This window comes from Gobio gobio (genome assembly GCF_949357685.1).
Source record: "Gobio gobio genome assembly, chromosome: 6".
Classification (NCBI taxonomy): domain Eukaryota; kingdom Metazoa; phylum Chordata; class Actinopteri; order Cypriniformes; family Gobionidae; genus Gobio; species Gobio gobio.
The window spans coordinates 55,342,756-55,360,252 of record NC_137102.1 but is presented as its reverse complement, the minus strand read 5'-3'; the positions used below and the strand labels follow the sequence as shown (position 1 = coordinate 55,360,252).

The 17,497-nt window shown below is 38.7% G+C and overlaps 2 protein-coding genes across 2 annotated transcripts; one reads left to right on the top strand and one right to left on the bottom strand.

The window, feature by feature from the left end:
- Nucleotides 1-410: 410 nt before the first annotated feature.
- Nucleotides 411-7,716, bottom strand: LOC307128588 (uncharacterized protein; the record flags this gene model as incomplete). Its single annotated transcript, XM_079820502.1, has 9 exons — nt 7,582-7,716; nt 7,401-7,494; nt 6,907-7,241; nt 6,655-6,693; nt 6,576-6,604; nt 6,408-6,499; nt 6,183-6,300; nt 5,792-5,908; nt 411-487 (listed from the first exon to the last, which is right to left on the bottom strand). Exons 3-9 carry the CDS (start codon nt 6,933-6,935, stop codon nt 411-413), a joined length of 501 nt encoding a protein of 166 aa, XP_079676628.1. The 5' UTR covers nt 6,936-7,241; nt 7,401-7,494; nt 7,582-7,716.
- Nucleotides 7,717-13,156: 5,440 nt separating this feature from the next.
- Nucleotides 13,157-16,338, top strand: LOC307128587 (serine/threonine-protein kinase pim-3-like; the record flags this gene model as incomplete). Its single annotated transcript, XM_079820501.1, has 7 exons — nt 13,157-13,187; nt 14,307-14,585; nt 15,191-15,273; nt 15,369-15,419; nt 15,500-15,872; nt 15,989-16,162; nt 16,247-16,338. The coding sequence occupies 7 exons, from the start codon at nt 13,157-13,159 to the stop codon at nt 16,336-16,338; spliced, it is 1,083 nt and encodes a 360-aa protein (XP_079676627.1).
- Between the last annotated feature and the right edge of the window lie 1,159 nt (nt 16,339-17,497).

Sequence of the window (17,497 nt, the reverse complement as noted above, 5' to 3'; positions counted from 1 at the left end):
ATTTGCAAAATATAAACTTGGAATTACAATAAGATATTTTTTTTTTTTTATCACTAGTTTTCAGGTGTAATTTTGAGAAAGTCAGTTTGAGATTTGAATGCAAAATATCAAACATCTTGTACAAATAAACTGATAGGACACAATTGCAACAGCACAAACATGTGAATTTGTTAGTGTGTAATGCAATTGGCTTCAATGAAACATTTATTTATTTGATGTTAAAGTGTGTTGTTGTATATGTTGCTTTACTCAGATATATTTTTCAGCAATGCCACATCTCGCAGCTTTAGATGAAAAATAACATTCACACTGTGTGAATATGTGTGTGTGTGTGTGTGTGTGATTTTGTGACTTGACATCAAGAAGGTCCAATAAACAGCACTTCGAGAAGGATTACTTGTGGAAAGATCTCAGAAGAGCTCCATGCTGCTGTGTCTGCTGCCCTGAGGGAATGGGAACAAGAGATATTCCTCTCCTCCACCTCCATCTACAGATCAGAGAAAGAAAATGATAATAATAATTAAGAGTGCAATCAAGAAGAAATTTACATGTGTGCAATTTGTGACCTTGGAGAATGTAAGAGGTTTTCAGTCCCATAACCAAAACTTGATATTTGACAGTCGAAAGATCTGGTTATGAATTCATCCATTCATCCGCCACTTACAATACACACTATTTTAAGAGACTTTCCCCTGGTTTCACAGACAAATCTTAAGCCTAGTCCCAGACTAAAATGCATGTTTGAGCTGTTTTAACTGGGAAAAAAAGCCGTCTGTGAAACCAGGAGAGAGTCATTAATCCCCAAGAGCATAACAGCCCTTAATCCCGCCTTCGTGGACAAATTTGGGCACGAAGGTCTCAGGTGTGATCCCCCTTAAAAAAAAAAAAAAAAAAATGTTATATCACCACCTACGATAAAATAAATTCTATTAATTTGTGCCTTTTTTATGATTTTTGGGGTATTAATGAATTGATTTACCTCTACAAGTACCATATTTTTTTAAATGTAAAATATGCTTATTTTTATGTTATATTTAATATTTCTTTAACTTCAGTAAAAAAACATATCAGCAAGTCCAGAGAGCCAAAACCTAAAAATGTGGTGACTTTGGTGACATATGATGGTATTAATTATTTTTTAAAGCTACAATATCAATAGCCAGTAGATGGCAATAGAACTCAATGGCTGCATATGGGCTGAACTCTGTAAACCAATGTTTTACAACCTTTTTTTATTTTTTATTGCTTACATAGTTATTGGCTCATTTAATTCCTTTGTTTGTGTATATGTGAGTGACTGTTTTTTATTTGACAAAAAAAACCTTCTGTTATAGGCTCATTCAATGGCTTTCAATGCTATGCTTTTGTGGATATGTGTGTGTGTGTGTGTGTGTGTGTTTTTGCCACTTTGAGAATGTTGTATAGGCTCACTCCTTCATTTGTGTGTATGTATGATCTGCATTGTGTTGGATTTATTGATTTTTATTGGACAAATAAATAAAAAAATGCTCTGAATTAAAGTTTTTTCCATTCATTCCTATGGGTGACCATTTTTGTCCATGAAGGGGGGATTAAGGAGGTTTTTTTTTTTTCAAGCACTTAACATTGTATAATCGAGTCAATTTGTTTTGTGTGTGTTCAGGTGGCAAACTTAGAAAAAGTAGCCAAATCTTGTACCGCTCAGATTAAGGAAAGTATTTAAAAAAAAATTTTAACAATTATTTTGCCCACATTTGTCCCCAAAAGGAACACAACACTCTTTTTTTGTTAAATAGGCTAATTTTCCAGCTCCCCTAGGATTAAAAAGTTGAGTTTTACTGTTTTCGGATCCATTCAGCCGATCTCCGGGTCTGGCGGTAGCACTTTTAGCATAGCTTAGCTTAGCATAGATCATTGAATCTGATTAGACCGTTAGCATCTCGCTCAAAAAATGACCAAAGAGTTTTGATATTTTTCCCATTTAAAACTTGACTCTTCTGTAGTTACATCGTGTACTAAGGCTGACGGAAAATAAAAAGTTATTATAGGCCGATATGGCTCGGAACTATACTCTCATTCCTGCGTAATAATCAAGGAACTTTGTGTCGTACCATGAGTGCGCAATGATATTACACAGTACCTGAAAATAAGCTAACTTCAACATAACCAACGTGACAACCTAATCTTCAGTGTATTCCGGTTCAAATACGGTTCAGGATCTGCACCAAAGTAAACATCTTCTGAATCGTCTCTCACAAATGTCTCCATTATTACAAGGCACGTTCCTTGTGCACCGCGTAACTCAAATAGGACACACATTATGGCGAATGGTTTTAAAGACATGCAATACGTAACATCCGAGACGTCCAAATACGTGACATCATCGCGCTACAGTCTGCAGTGAGGGGCATCTCCGGTAATCCACTGCTATTCCTGCAGTTCCCGGATCTGAAGTGTTGAATTTTCTGTCGAATTTGAGCCACTGAATTTGTGGAAGTGAATTTGTAAAGCAAAATAAAATGGACCGGAAATTGGCTGTCGAATATTATAGGTTGTATTTTTAAAGCTGCAGTCTGTAACTGTTTGCGCTCTAGCGGTTAAAGAGCACCTATTATGGCATTTAAAATGTTCCAAATATTGTTTTAGAAGTCCCCAACCACAGTTTTGCATGCATGCAATGACAAAAAAAGACTTTAGTTTTCTTATAATATGCATTTATTTTTACCTGTTTTGACAGCGATTCTCAAATGATTCCTTTAGTGATTCACTTTTCAAAACTCGCCTTTACGTGACGCTAATCTGCGGTGATTGGTCCGATGACCCAGTCAGTTGTGATTTGTATAGTCTGTGCAGATATTTTCGGAAACGGAACGCCCATCAAAGTCTTATAGTGACAGTAATTTGTTAATATGTGTCAGGAGTTATGAATATGAAAACCATGTCTGTACCGTTTGATTGTAATATGAGCCTCAGCCGATCTCATTCATAAAAAAACTCCTCCATTCTCCTCACGAAGACTCGCGACAAATCAACATCCCTCAGGGTTTTTAGTTCAAAAGTGTGCAGATGAGGAGAAATATTGATAGATTATCATCTGTCTGTGTCAAATTTCTAAACAGAGGAGTATTTTTTATTCAATACTTCCTCAAAATGCGCAGATGTAGCCTAATTGAGCGACTGAGTCTCTTATGTGTTGTTTTCAATTCTGGCAGCCGGAGGGCGCTCTGTGCACATGTAGTCCATATATGGTACAGACAGACGAAGAAGAACCATGTGCCATAATAGAAGTCCATAATAAAAGCTTCCTGAGATCGCGAAACATGCAGACATTTGAAGACTAATAAACACTCAATCGCGACGATGTATGGTTTGTCTTCAAGCCACTTAGTCTTCAAATGCTCATCCTTGGGCAGATGAAAAAAGTTTGCTTTTGCGTCGCACTTCAGAACACAGCGTCTCGTCGCCATGATGTTTTCTAGTTTTCACTGGCGTCTTGGAGCGCAATAAGTATCGTATTCAAATAACTTGACAAGTTGACGTCATCTAGTCAGAGAAAAAGCTTCGGCCTTCTAACGATTCTTAAAAATGACTCAGATTTGACTCCTACTTTTGAAAGAAAATAACTATATATACGGTGCACTGTCATATTTCAAACTTTGCAGGATGTTTTTGTTCACTTAGATCTATGTTACACACTACATGAAAGGTCAATTTCAAAATTCCATGATAGGTGCTCTTTAATAAACAGAACAGCATGTGTCTTGCGGAAGAACATTGCAGTCGGAGCTACTTCTCTGTTTATGTCTATAAATGTCTATCTCTATGGCGAGTCACGCAGAGACTGTGCTCCTCCACAGCGGTTCCTACCAGACCAGTCTGAAATAATCCCAATATAAACACTTATTATAAGTTTACCATAATGATTCAGGGTAAGACAAAAACACAGTTTGGAATAGATTCATTTTGTACATTCTCATTATATAATTTTTGTAAATCTTGAACACAAAAAAGTTACGGACAGCAGCTTTAAACAGAATCAATATTTTGAAGTGAAATCTGAGGTGAATTTGGATTATTGAATTTTTAATAATGAAAATGTGCGTGAAATGTTTTCAATTGAAATATTCACATCTTAAATATACAACCATGTTGACTATCAGCCCATAAAAATGCAAGCATGGTTAATGCAGTGCATATGCAAATAAAATGCCCACTGCTGTGATACTTTAGTTTAAACGCCCACTGCTGTGATTGGCTGCTGTGATACTTTAGTGTAAACGCCCACTGCTGTGATTGGCTGCTGTGACTTTCATTTAAACGCCCACTGCTGTGATACTTTAGTGTAAACGCCCACTGCTGTGATACTTTAGTGTAAACGCCCACTGCTGTGATAATTTAGTGTAAACGCCCACTGCTGTGATTGGCTGCTGTGATACTTTAGTGTAAACGCCCACTGCTGTGATTGGCTGCTGTGATACTTTAGTGTAAACGCCCACTGCTGTGATTGGCTGCTGTGATACTTTAGTTTAAACGCCCACTGCTGTGATTGGCTGCTGTGATACTTTAGTGTAAACGCCCACTGCTGTGATTGGCTGCTGTGATACTTTAGTGTAAACGCCCACTGCTGTGATTGGCTGCTGTGATACTTTAGTGTAAACGCCCACTGCTGTGATTGGCTGCTGTGATACTTTAGTGTAAACGCCCACTGCTGTGATTGGCTGCTGTGATACTTTAGTTTAAACGCCCACTGCTGTGATTGGCTGCTGTGATACTTTAGTGTAAACGCCCACTGCTGTGATTGGCTGCTGTGACTTTCATTTAAACGCCCACTGCTGTGATACTTTAGTGTAAACGCCCACTGCTGTGATAATTTAGTGTAAACGCCCACTGCTGTGATAATTTAGTGTAAACGCCCACTGCTGTGATTGGCTGCTGTGATACTTTAGTGTAAACGCCCACTGCTGTGATTGCATGGTTAACTAATTGTGAAAAGTGTTTATAGTGTTATAGAATGAATGCTTTCATTATAACCAACAGTGCAAAAAAAGATTTGTTGACCAATTACAGTCACAATTTAATCACAGTTTAAATAACAGATCATTTTCATCCTAGAAACAATGTGACCATTTAGTCCGGTGTTCCTCAAACTCGGTCCTGGAGGGCCGCTGTCCTGCAGAGTTTAGCTCCAACCCTGAGCAAATGTTGCAGGCCCCGGCGCCCATTAAGTACAGAGGCAGAGGTTTTTGACAGAACTCTTCAACAAGAAAAAAATTACAGCACCAAAAATTTTAAAAGCAAAGCTGCAGTTATTGAAGTATGTGAAAATTATAATGTAGACTGACATGGGAAACAAATTGTCCAGTGTGTAACATTTTGGGGGGAATCTATTTGCAGGAATAACCAACACACACACACTTTTCATGATTGCCTGAAAATAATAATTGTGCATTAATTAATTTAGAATGGGCAGTTTTTTATCTAAATACGTTCCCTTTCCACGGAGGCCGCTATGTTGCACCTCCATGTTCCTACAGTAGCCCACAACGGACACACAAACACTGGGTTTAGATTGTACCTCTCACATTTTCTCGTCGGCTACCGTAGCTTGGAAAGATAGAGGTGAGGGAAGCTGGTTGCAATCGTCAAACCTCACTGATAGATACGACTAAATCCTACAGACTGGTCATTTAAAGAACAGAATTCAATGATTGAGCTGAACTGTGCTACTACATTATTAGCTAATTCCATGTTGGTGGAGTAGGATGCATACAGTAGCCTGAATTTATCAACCTATTATATTATATAGTTATACCATTCTGACGGTAGAGGGTTCGCTTCCGGTGCCTCACACTAAGGTAGAGCCCCTCAATTGATTGCTGCATTCCTCTGTGTGTTGTGCCTTGACTGGCACGAGATGTATCAGGTGTCTCTGTAGAAGATTTAGTGAAAGCAAATTCACTGTTAAAACAACACAGAACCGTTTCTCTGTTTGAATTTTATGTAAAACCTTTTAATCCAACTTATTTAAACTTTGTATGTGCACTTCCTGCAGGAAACTGGAATATACTAATAAACCTGAGAAAAATGTGGCATCACATTAGATGATGATCCGCCTACTATTTTCTGCTGCTCTTTAATATCAAACATAAAATTTCGATTGTAGAAAGGGATGTTTGTTGTTTCTTTTATCTGGTCATGCTTACCACCAGCTGCCCATTCCTTTACATCAGATAGCCACTGTGTCACCACTTCATCTGTGCAATCTAGCTCTGTTTTTAGGTCAGCTAGCCTTGCAGTCTCATCATTGAGTCTCTGACAAGTCTGATGAACAGTGTTATACAATAATCAGGATTAAAACTTTGTATGATTAACAACAGGCCAAGTAAACACAACAAAAGGACACACAAAACAATTAATATGAGACTTACCTTCACATATCTCGTGGAAAGTGCCTGATGTAAAGAGAGATTTTTTTTCTCATTCCACCCTATTGCATGCAATGTAAGCATGTCCACCCGTGCTGTTGAAAGCAAATAATGAGGTTATGATGATCAATCTAAAAAAAAGTATACACGAATATTGCAAACTCTGATCACCTGCTTTGGACATATATTTGGTCGTCAGGGCACAACGTGAGAGGTAGCTGTTCACTTGCTCCACCTCCTCACCAGCGGTTGTCCCTGCTCCTTCCTGGTTCCTGCCACTCCAATTAATCTGTTAGTAAAGGGTGGAAGAAATTCAATTTAATTTTATTTATATAGCCCAATATCACAAACCAAAATTTGCATCAAAGGGCATTACATTCCATGCAAGAAATGGTTATGCAAAAAGACAAGATAATATAGTGTAGCTTAACTTATATTTCATATTATTAATGTGCTTGTAAATATTACAAATGTACATATGATGCCAAAATATTATACACACCTCACACTTAGTAGCATGGGCTCGAGCATGCATTACACTGAGAAAGGGTTTCATAGTGGTCAGTTCCTGAAGAGCAGGAAGGACACTAGCAACTTTCTCCAGTATTTGCATGCCACGTCCATTGCGAAGAATTGTGCCTTGGCTGACATGAGCTCCCTTTGAAGGTACAGAGGGTAGGCAAATATCTCCCCCCTGTACATATTAAGGGCTTTCAAAAGGAACCCATGGCGACACACAGCAACCTCCATCCCCTCTTCATCCAATTTTGAAGCCCTCCTTGAAGTTTCCCTCGCTGCTGTCCACTGGGAGTCCCCACATGTGCCTCTTCCCTGTGTCTATGACACACAAAACAAACACGACAAATCAAATTTCAATACAATGGCGTCATTCAATATATGGCATTTATTCTCTCAATTTGATTTTGTAATTGGTAGTCAACAGTAATTGAAGTGGGGGTTACGTTTATTATTGTAACAACTATTTTGTCAACTTGCATTTTTCACTGCTTTCTGTATGGTGTCGACAAATCTAGACACCGCACTGTCTTCAGCCACAAAGAGCCCCTCAAAAAAGCCAGGATCATCAGAGCTGAGGAAGAAAGAAAAATAGAAACTCCATTCATGAAATATATGAAGTAAGAAAATAAATCAATAAAAAGACTGGAAGAAAGATCACCTTCCGTTTCGGCGAAAGCGATATAGCTTTCTGTTTCCATCTGCTGAAACAGCCAACATTTCCGGCGTGCAGGCTGGGCAAGTGAAAGGAGCACTACAGCAGAGCTGGTCTTCCTCAAATGATGCATACGAAAGCTCTAAGAAGCTTTGCTGCAGTGCATCGCCGTTGATAGGTCCAGACTGGACAATATATAGAATGAAATTATATTTTGATATTGTCTGCTTATGGATTTTTTTTAAATATAAAATGGTAATAACATTTACACTTACTCTTCCTCCACACTTAGTGCATTCATACAGTGGCTGATGTAAGTCAAAACGCCCTTGGAACAAAACAAAAAAAATTTAAATATAATACACATTTACCACATACTTAATTTTACAACACTTAGTTCATTATGCACATTGTGAATGGTTGAGAGACATTGCACAAGTTCCTATAATCCCACATTTATATTTTCTAATTCACTAAATTCCACACTGCTGTGTTGATTGGACATCATGCTGGAAAGATGCTAATAATTTTTTTCTTTGCGGAGGACAAAAAAAAACAAACAAACATCTGTCTTTGTTTCAGTTAATAACAATACCATGTGCTATTCCATATGTTCTGTCACTTCTGCAATTATAAGCACAATGCCACAGCACACTATATATATATATATTTTTTTTTTTTTTTTTTTACCATTGATGGTAATTAAAATCACTGGTTTGCCTGGTAACACAGTAAAGTTTGTGCCTCCACAGGAGCAGTCTGGCACCTTCACAGTTGGCAAAATGCAAGCTGGCAAAAAGAAGGAAAACCAATTATTTAGATTATCTATAACTGTCTGCTAACACACATTGAACAGCAAAATTAAAGCTTTCGTGAGAACGTACCTTGCTCATGGGTGCAATATCCATCTTCCCCTTTAATGATGCATGTGGTCGGAGGAATGGCTTCAAAAAAACCACGAATCACGCATTCCCTGTTGTGGAGTGGCTGTTTTTTGTGATGCAATACATCAAAGTCCCCACAGAACCACTCCTCAGGAAGACACTCTCTGCACCTAAGGAGAAAATAAAACAATATTATAATATAATACATTATTACAGGTTAATAACTCATATAAAGTACTGTACACTCTATTTAAGCTATTTCACTTTTACTAGGTTTGATTTTATTGTATAGGATTGCATAGTGGCTCAGTGTTTAGCACTGTCACCTCACAGCAAGAAGGTCCTAGATTTACTTTTCTCATTAATGTGTTTTTCATCTGGGTATCTAAGTCTTCTCCCATCCCAAAAGACATGCATCCTAGCCTATAAAGCAGGGCACTCAGCAAACCTACCCTGGGTAATTGAAGTTTGGTATTAATGAAAGCCAACCTAATAACAGCAGGCTCGTTGCAAAGGCAACACAGGGGATGACCAACAGTCTCTTTTGAAATAAGGCATTTTAGGTGGTATGGTCTTGCTTCTTTCCAGCGCTCAGAGGCTTTCTGCTGCCGAAAAGACCATGATGATGCAGAGCTACTTTGAGGCTGAGCAGCAGAAGAACATGACGCCAAAATATCAGAGAGCCTCTCCATATTTTTTTCTGTAAAGAAAATCCAAAAATAAAGCGGTAAGGGATCATTTACTGTAGATAAGGAACAATTAAAAGTCAACTGATCAGTATTAGAATGAACACTTTTTTTATACTGTACATGCATAAATTCATCACTGTGAATTACCAAATTCCTCTTGAGGATTTAGTTTTGTTGAGGTTGCAGCAAGTGGAGCAATCAACCGTGGGGTGTGTGGCTGTAAAACAGTAATAGAAGAATAAGAACAAGTTAGGCTATCACACTCTATTCTTGTTCTTCTTTTCAAACTATATACTAAACAATTTATGAAATCAGACATATGTTTGTTAAGTACTTGGTAGTGTCTTCTACAATAATGTCACTGAAAGGTTTATCTACTTTTTAATGTCTTTTTAGATATTTGAATATTTTAAACTCTCAATAAACAATTACATTGTTCTAATTTGAGTTGGTCCAACATTGTCATAGTAAATTCCTACAAATGTCAAATAATCCAGATATAACCTGTAGCGGAGGCTTGGCGTCGCCCTCGGCTTACCACGTCCTACAGAGTCCCTTTTAGAGGTGTGTGGAGGGTCTCGTACACGTTTCCTCTCATCAGCTGCTCTCTGTGTATTGGAGTGAATATTTCTTGTACGACTGATGTTGATAAAAGTATGGTAACCAAAAGGCAGGTAACTTGTGAAGGGAAAACACAACATAGTGTGTTAGTAAGGTGTTGAACAGCTTAAATGAGCCTTGGAATAGATTCTCCAAGTCTCTGTAACTCAGAGGAATGGAACTGCATATACTATTATTATTATTATATTCCCTTATTAACACGTCACAGAGCATGGCAGGATGCATCATGCAATATACCTGTATTAAATCTTCTGCACTCATCATTCTTACATATTCCTCATCATGTTTTACTTTAATTTGTTATGTTTGTTATAAAATGATTGAGGTGTACAAAAACTCTAACCTTGGCTTCAGCTAGAATGTGTTCATGTTTCAGCTCCAGAGCCATGCGTCTCCCCTCTTGGTAGTGGGGATCCTTTGAATCAAGTTTATGCTTGGTGGCCATTGCAATGCAGTCAGATACAGACAGACAGACAGACAGACAGTCAGAGTGAGATACAGACAGACAGATACAGACAGACAGTCAGAGTGAGATACAGACAGACAGTCAGATACAGACAGACAGACAGACAGATACAGACAGACAGTCAGAGTGAGATACAGACAGACAGTCAGATACAGACAGACAGTCAGATACAGACAGACAGACAGACAGACAGTCATATACAGACAGACAGTCAGAGTGAGATACAGACAGACAGACAGACACAGTCAGATACAAACAGACAGGCTGACAAAAGATGGGTAAGACAGACAAGTAGACAAAGACAGACAGGGAGGAAAGAAAGAGCAATAGATAAAGACCGTGAGATAGACAAAGATTGAAGAGATGGACAGAAATATAGATAGTGAGAACAGAGAGGATGTAAGATATAGAAAATAATGAAGAGATGGCTCTTAAAAGTGCCTTTGGGTTTTAAAAAGCAGGTTCAGATATGTTCGACAGGTGATATGTTTGACAGGATCTGCAGGGAGAACAACAGAAAATGTTAATTATGTAGTGTTATGTTGATATAAGATTTAAAAAGTGTACCCTAATAGTGAGTGATTCCCATTTTCTTATAAATGCTTAGGATAAATAAATACAGATCACGTTCTTATTTCCTGTGCTACTGTTAAAAGTCACGTAACATTTTTTTTTATTAATTTTTATTAATATATATAGGCCTACATATATATCTAGAACCTATATCTAGGCCTAGAACATGTTTTTTTTATAAACTCGTAATTGTATTAATTTTGGACGTGTAAATAATGCTTATGAATTCATATTGCTTATTAGACTGTTGTAAGCGACTTACCGTGGTGCAGAGCCATTGAGAGAGAGCCATTCAGAGCCATTCTCTCTCTATGGCTCTGCCGTGGTGGAATCGCGCTGGGCAATGGTTTCTGCGATGGTCGCACACAGTGACGTGTTGCACAAAATTGCGCCAAAATATCAATCATAATTAAAAAGTACAGTCTTAATATTTTATATCCGTGCTCAATTTTAAAGGGGTCAGCATAAATGTCCAAGTGAAGGAAACACGAGTATGTAGCCATTACATTTAAACACATATCACTTCCCAGAATGCATCCATCTCTTTGCCAAAGGATATGTCCATATAAAGTAATATAAACATTTCTGCAGTAGGCTATATAATTCATTTTTTACAACTTCATAATCAGTATTGAGATGAAAGTTATATAAAAGTAGGCTATTCTTTTTGTCTTTTCTTTTTTGGCGCAAAGAAAAGCAAAGTAGGCTCACTATTGCAAATTGAAATACCATCGACAATTATAAAATATCCCACAATAAATTAAGGCATGTTTTAAGCCTACTGCAGATATGCAGTCCTGCAATTATGTCGTTTTAATGTATTCCGAAATTATATTGAAAAGAGAGGAAAAATCGTGATATTACCGAATGAGAAAAGGGTTTCAGCTAGCTACCCTCAACGTCGGCTTATGGACGTGAGGGGAAAATTACCACAATATGTGATCGAAAATTATCAAATATAATGATGAATGTTTTAAGCATATAGAAAATATACCGTCCTGAAATTATGTAATTATAATGTATACAATTAAATAAAAAAGAGAGGAAAAAGAGTTAGTGTTAGAAAAATAATCAAAGTTCAAAATTCAAAGATGAGGGATTTGCACTCAAATCTATCGGACGACCCTCTCCGTTGTCAAGTGACGAATAGGGGTGAGACCGTGTTACAAAGAAAAACGTGGTGCAGGCACGGAAAATACGTCCCTTTGAAATACATTAGATTGAAAGTCGTGCTGCATTTAATAATTATTAAAAAAATAAATAAATGAGTGATTTTAAATTTAGTCCTGTGAATTAAACCGGTTAGTAGTCGAGGGGTGAAGAAATTAAAATTAATAAACGAGCCCAAAACAAAACGAAAAAGCCCATTATATGATTTTACTAATGAAGGAACGGGTGATGACCTTCATGATGTATAATGATCATAAGCACCATCTCTCAGTGTTTATGAACACATATCATTTAAGTTTATTAAGAGTTAAATGTATCTGCGATGTCATGTGACGATTCGGACTTAAATATTACGGTTAGGAATAATGTATGGTAATAAAACAAAATCATACATCGAAATAAAATAGGCCTAAACTTTATGAATAAAATAAAACTTCAAAGCTTGACTTCAATGGACGGCAAACAAGTATGTAGTTTGCCCCGCTATTTTAAATACATACATTTCTAAATTTTAGGTAAATTAAACAGAGTCCCAATCAAAGAAATAGGCTACATTTAAATCAAATGTCTATATTTTGAATTGAAGGGGTGTCATTTGCAACTGTGAATTCATTAATTGTACTCAGTTTTCTTATGATGAACAATTAAGGCTTTGAAAATGATAAATTCCAGGAATTATAAAACAAGTACAAAACCGAGAGCGTAACTGCACTCACGCACGCGACGTTATTTGTGTTTTTGCGTGCGTGCATATGAGCGTGCTCATATGAGTTGCTATAGCGACGCGTCCTGTGAATATGAACTTTAAATATAAACAGTAGAATCCGTCGCTGTTTGTTGGTTGAGCGGAGGCGAGACACCGACACGGTTGCAGATTGTTTCCTGTGCAAATCTCGAGATTTTGAGGCTGTTTGAAAGAGTTTTGAGGAGGCTTTTATTCTAGAAGGAGATCGGAAGATATTTTCTTTCCATCGACTTTTATTTTCTGAAAGAGTTCATATTATTTCTGATTACAATTTTATTTTATTGTAATTTTCGACGGAGTTTGAAGTTTTATTTCGTTTTTTTATTTGATTTGATTATTTTTTGGGGGAGGGGTATTTCTGAAGAAGGTTGTATTATATTCTCTTTTTTTTTGTATTGTATTTTGTATTGTTTCTATTACAGGTTGGAGGACGATGTCGATGGCTCTCATGGGTGAAAGAAGAGGTGAGTTTATTTTTGTTTCTGTATTTGTTGATTGGTATGGGTTATGGTATGATCGAAGAGTAGAGAAGCCCAAGAGGCGAAACTCTGTTGTGTTATGGGTAACAGTCTGTAGATGGCGCTGCTGAGGCGCGGCCGCCATTATTGACTGAAAGCTGCTGAAATCGTTAGCGCGCCAGTCACAACTGTGAAGATGAATATAAGTTTTGTCAAAACGCAAGCAGTGTTCTGCAATAAATTGCAAAAATTATACACAAATGCACACACAATAGATGGTGGTGTCTGATTAATTACTGAGATCTTATGACACCACTTCCATTTTAGTCCTGTTTATAGTTCATGTGTGCACTTGCTAGATTGCACATCTTTTTTGTACCTTTCCGCCTGTAATAGGACATTCACAGATTGATTTTGTTTTTGTTCTTGCCATTGAAACGTTCACTGTGTGCACTTTCACTGAAGATGTTGAAAAACCAGTTGTTAATATTTTTGGGATATTCTATGGAAAAGAAATTTCTTTAGAAATGTTCATTTATTATTTTGTGAATTAATTTATTTTTCCAAATCATATATATGGTGATGTTCACTATTATCAAAATCAACATTTGAATAAATATCTTATTATTGTGTGTCTGCCTATATATGATTTCATGCATTTCTGTTATTCATAAAACAAGGAAAATGCATAATAGAACATAAATATTGATAGATTAAAGGTTTGCAGTAATTTTATAATTGTATCTTTGCAAACCATAATTGGTAGGCTAATGAAGCCGAATCGGTGGGGCATACCCTTACGAAAAAGTACTATAGGAATCTTAAAGTATTTTGGGACAAAATATAGTAATCTTATAGGAATACTGTAGTAATTTGGGACATACTATAGAAGTACGATAAGACTACTATAGCAGCTTTAAAATATTATAGAGGTATTACAGAACATCACAGAAGTATGTGAAGAAACTTGTGCGAGGTAACCACATGTGATCCCTAAATTTCCCGGGCTAAGTGATCACATGCATTTGATTCCTCGCATATGAAATAAACTTGAGTTACTCTAAGAACAATTTGTAATTGATTATTATTAAAATATGACTAATTATTTGATGTGAAATATTCCAGCTCCAGGCCGCTGCAGATCCAGCAGAGCTGCTTCCAGTCAGTCGGCTGGTCAGTCGGTTTGGATCATCAGTTCGGATGACCACGAGGATCCGCTGCTACACCCGACACTGAGCCAGGAACTACCAGGATATTTTGCCCCCCTGCCTTCTGATTTGGCTGTGTCTGTGTCCACAGGTCCGGCTGACAGGAAGAGGAAGGGGCAGAGCGGGAGCCGGGAGGAACCAGACGATGGAAGTCCATCCACTTCATTTAAAACACCTGCGAAACGCTCTCGCAAAGGTCAGAATAGACTTATATTAAAAAATGTATGGCTCAGTTAATCAATTATTTGTCATTAACATAGAAAGTTGAAAAAATAAAGTAACAATTTGTTGTAACCACTGATATTAATTATTCATAATATTAAAAAACAGTTTCTAATGTTTGAAATATTCCAGCTCCAGGCCGCTGCAGATCCAGCAGAGCTGCTTCCAGTCAGGAGGTTTGGATCATCAGTTCGGAAGACCACGAGGAGCCGCTGCCAGACCCCACCCCGACACTGGGCCAGGAACTACCAGGATATTTTGCCCCCCTGCCTTCTGATTTGGCTGTGTCTGTGTCCACAGGTCCGGCTGACAGGAAGAGGAAGGGGCAGAGCGGGAGCCGGGAGGAACCAGACGATGGAAGTCCATCCACTTCATTTAAAACACCTGCGAAACGTTCTCGCAAAGGTCAGAATAGACTTATATTAAAAAGTTATGGCTCAATTATTAAATGATTTGTCATTAAAAAATATTCCTCAGCTGTTTGATGTAAGGACTGCATTAAAGTTATGTCTTTTGTACAGCTTTAGAGACTGCAACATGTTTTCTCTTAAGACGTTTCTTTGATCGTATGTTTTGCAGAAGCATATACGAAGGGCCGTTTGCTGGGAAAGGGCGGATTCGGCGCCGTGTATGCTGGGATCCGCAGGTCTGACGGACTGCCAGTAAGACATTTTCTTCCCTCCTTTGTTCAGACAGCCTTTATAAATGTTGATATCAGTAAATTCAGGTGTGATTTACTGTGGCTTATCGTCTACAGGTGGCCATCAAGTACGTCTCTAAGGACAGGGCCCTAAAGATGCTGAAAGATGTAAGTTCCAGCGTGAATCTGTTGTTCTGTTTCCTCCGTTTCGCTCAGCGCTGGATATAATGGAGCATTTGTCCCTGCAGGAAGGTCAGGGTCTGCTGCCTCTGGAGGTGGCATTGATGGCCCGGGTCAATTCGGCTCCCGCCTGCCCCAACGTCCTGCAGCTGGTGGAGTGGTTTGAGCGTGACACCCGCTACAGCCTGATCCTGGAACGGCCAGTTCCCTGCCAAGATCTGCAGAGTTTCTGCGAGGAGAACGGCTGTCTGGATGAGAGCTTGGCCAAGAAAGTGCTGGTGCAGCTGATCTCCGCTCTGAAGCACTGCGAGAGCCGCGGAGTCCTGCACCGGGACGTCAAGCCAGAGAACCTGCTCATCTCCACAGCTTCACACCACATCAAGCTGCTGGACTTCGGTTGTGGAGCGCTGATGAAGGACTCGGCCTACACGTCTTTTGCAGGTGGGTTTGCGTTACAGGAGGAAACGCTCTGTGGATGTTTGTGAACTTTTGGTGAGAGAATTAGTTTGGACCGGAGTTTATTCAGTGGATGTTTCTGGTCTTCTTGTGTCTCTCAGGTACTCTCGAATACGCCCCTCCTGAGTGGTTTAATCAGCGCCGCTATCATGCAGGACCGGCTACTGTTTGGTCTGTGGGGGTGACGCTCTATAACATCCTGTGCTTCCCCTTCATAGCCGCAGACAGGATCTCCTTTAGAAGCAGACTGATCTTCCCTAGAGAGCTGTCTACAGGCAAGAGATAGCAAACATTCAGAGGTAGAAACCCAGGATGAGTTTGTTGGTTTGTGTTTCTGAAGACTGTGTTGTGTGTAACAGAGTGCCATCAGTTGATCAGCTGGTGTCTCAGGGACGCGGCGGCAGACCGTCCCACTTTAGACGACATTGAGGTCCATCCCTGGTTGCAGTGAACAGGTGACCAGTGACATTACACTTATCTGAATCACAGCATTCATGGCTTGGATTGTATTGTTAGGATAGTGTAGATAAACGGTTTTGATTATGTGTTTAGGGTGAGCAGGAGTGACACCGGAACTGCAGAGAGCTTCCTGATCACCTACAGAAGTGGACCATCAACTACAGTTTACATCCTCTGCTCCCACTGATCTACACAAATATAGACACACTGTATTTGTCATAAATATAGATCAGTGTCTGCTGCGCTCTGTGAAGCTGTGTAGACGCTGGAGGAGCTGAACACGCAGCGCCAGCTGAAACCAGAGCCCAATGGGCCAGAGATCTGCTATTCCAGAGTAGCAAAACACGTAGTTTGTACCTCAATAGACCAAAGGGGAAAAAACACTGGGACAGAGCGCAGGGCTGCATTTCCCGATAACGTTGTCTCTTAGCGCGCTACGAAGACTCTAAAGGTATAACTTAACTAAAGGTATCCCATTTCTAGGCGTGCCCCGAACTATATCTTAGGAGGTTGCTTAAGGTTTACCTTCTTAAGTGCGGCGTCAGCAGGTGCTGAATTAGTTTATCAATGACTCAAAAATAGATGAATCACTCTATGCAGGGGCTGTTTAACTGCGTTATGTGAGACAGCGGTGTTCTTTATAATAGAAGCACTTCAGAAATTGTTGAAATTGCATTTATCAGGACTCGTGAGATCTTATAAATATAATCCAAATTGCAAACTAAATTAAAAATAAAAACCGTGGATAATTTATATAATTTTGAAATGATTGTGCGAACCTGCAACCTCTCATGCCCAAAGGTATCATGCATCAACCCACTAACGGGCAGTATGCCATTTATATTATCATAATATATTTTACCATAGTCTTCATTTACTCCACAAGCAGAGTTGATTGCCCGCATAACATTATTGGTGTAAATCACTAATTTCGGTTATTGGATGACCTACTCAATAAAGGCGCCACACGCGAAACATAATCAACAGCTATAGCGGAAAAAAAAGAAAGAAAGAGAAGAGTGGCGGCAGCTGAATTTCGGGGCTACTCCGTTGAGTTTGTCTTGAAAAAGTCGGACCAACAAGATCTAAAAGCTGCTGAATTTACTGTCATGGCAGGCAAAATTAATTTTGAATTGCAGCTTTGGACAGGG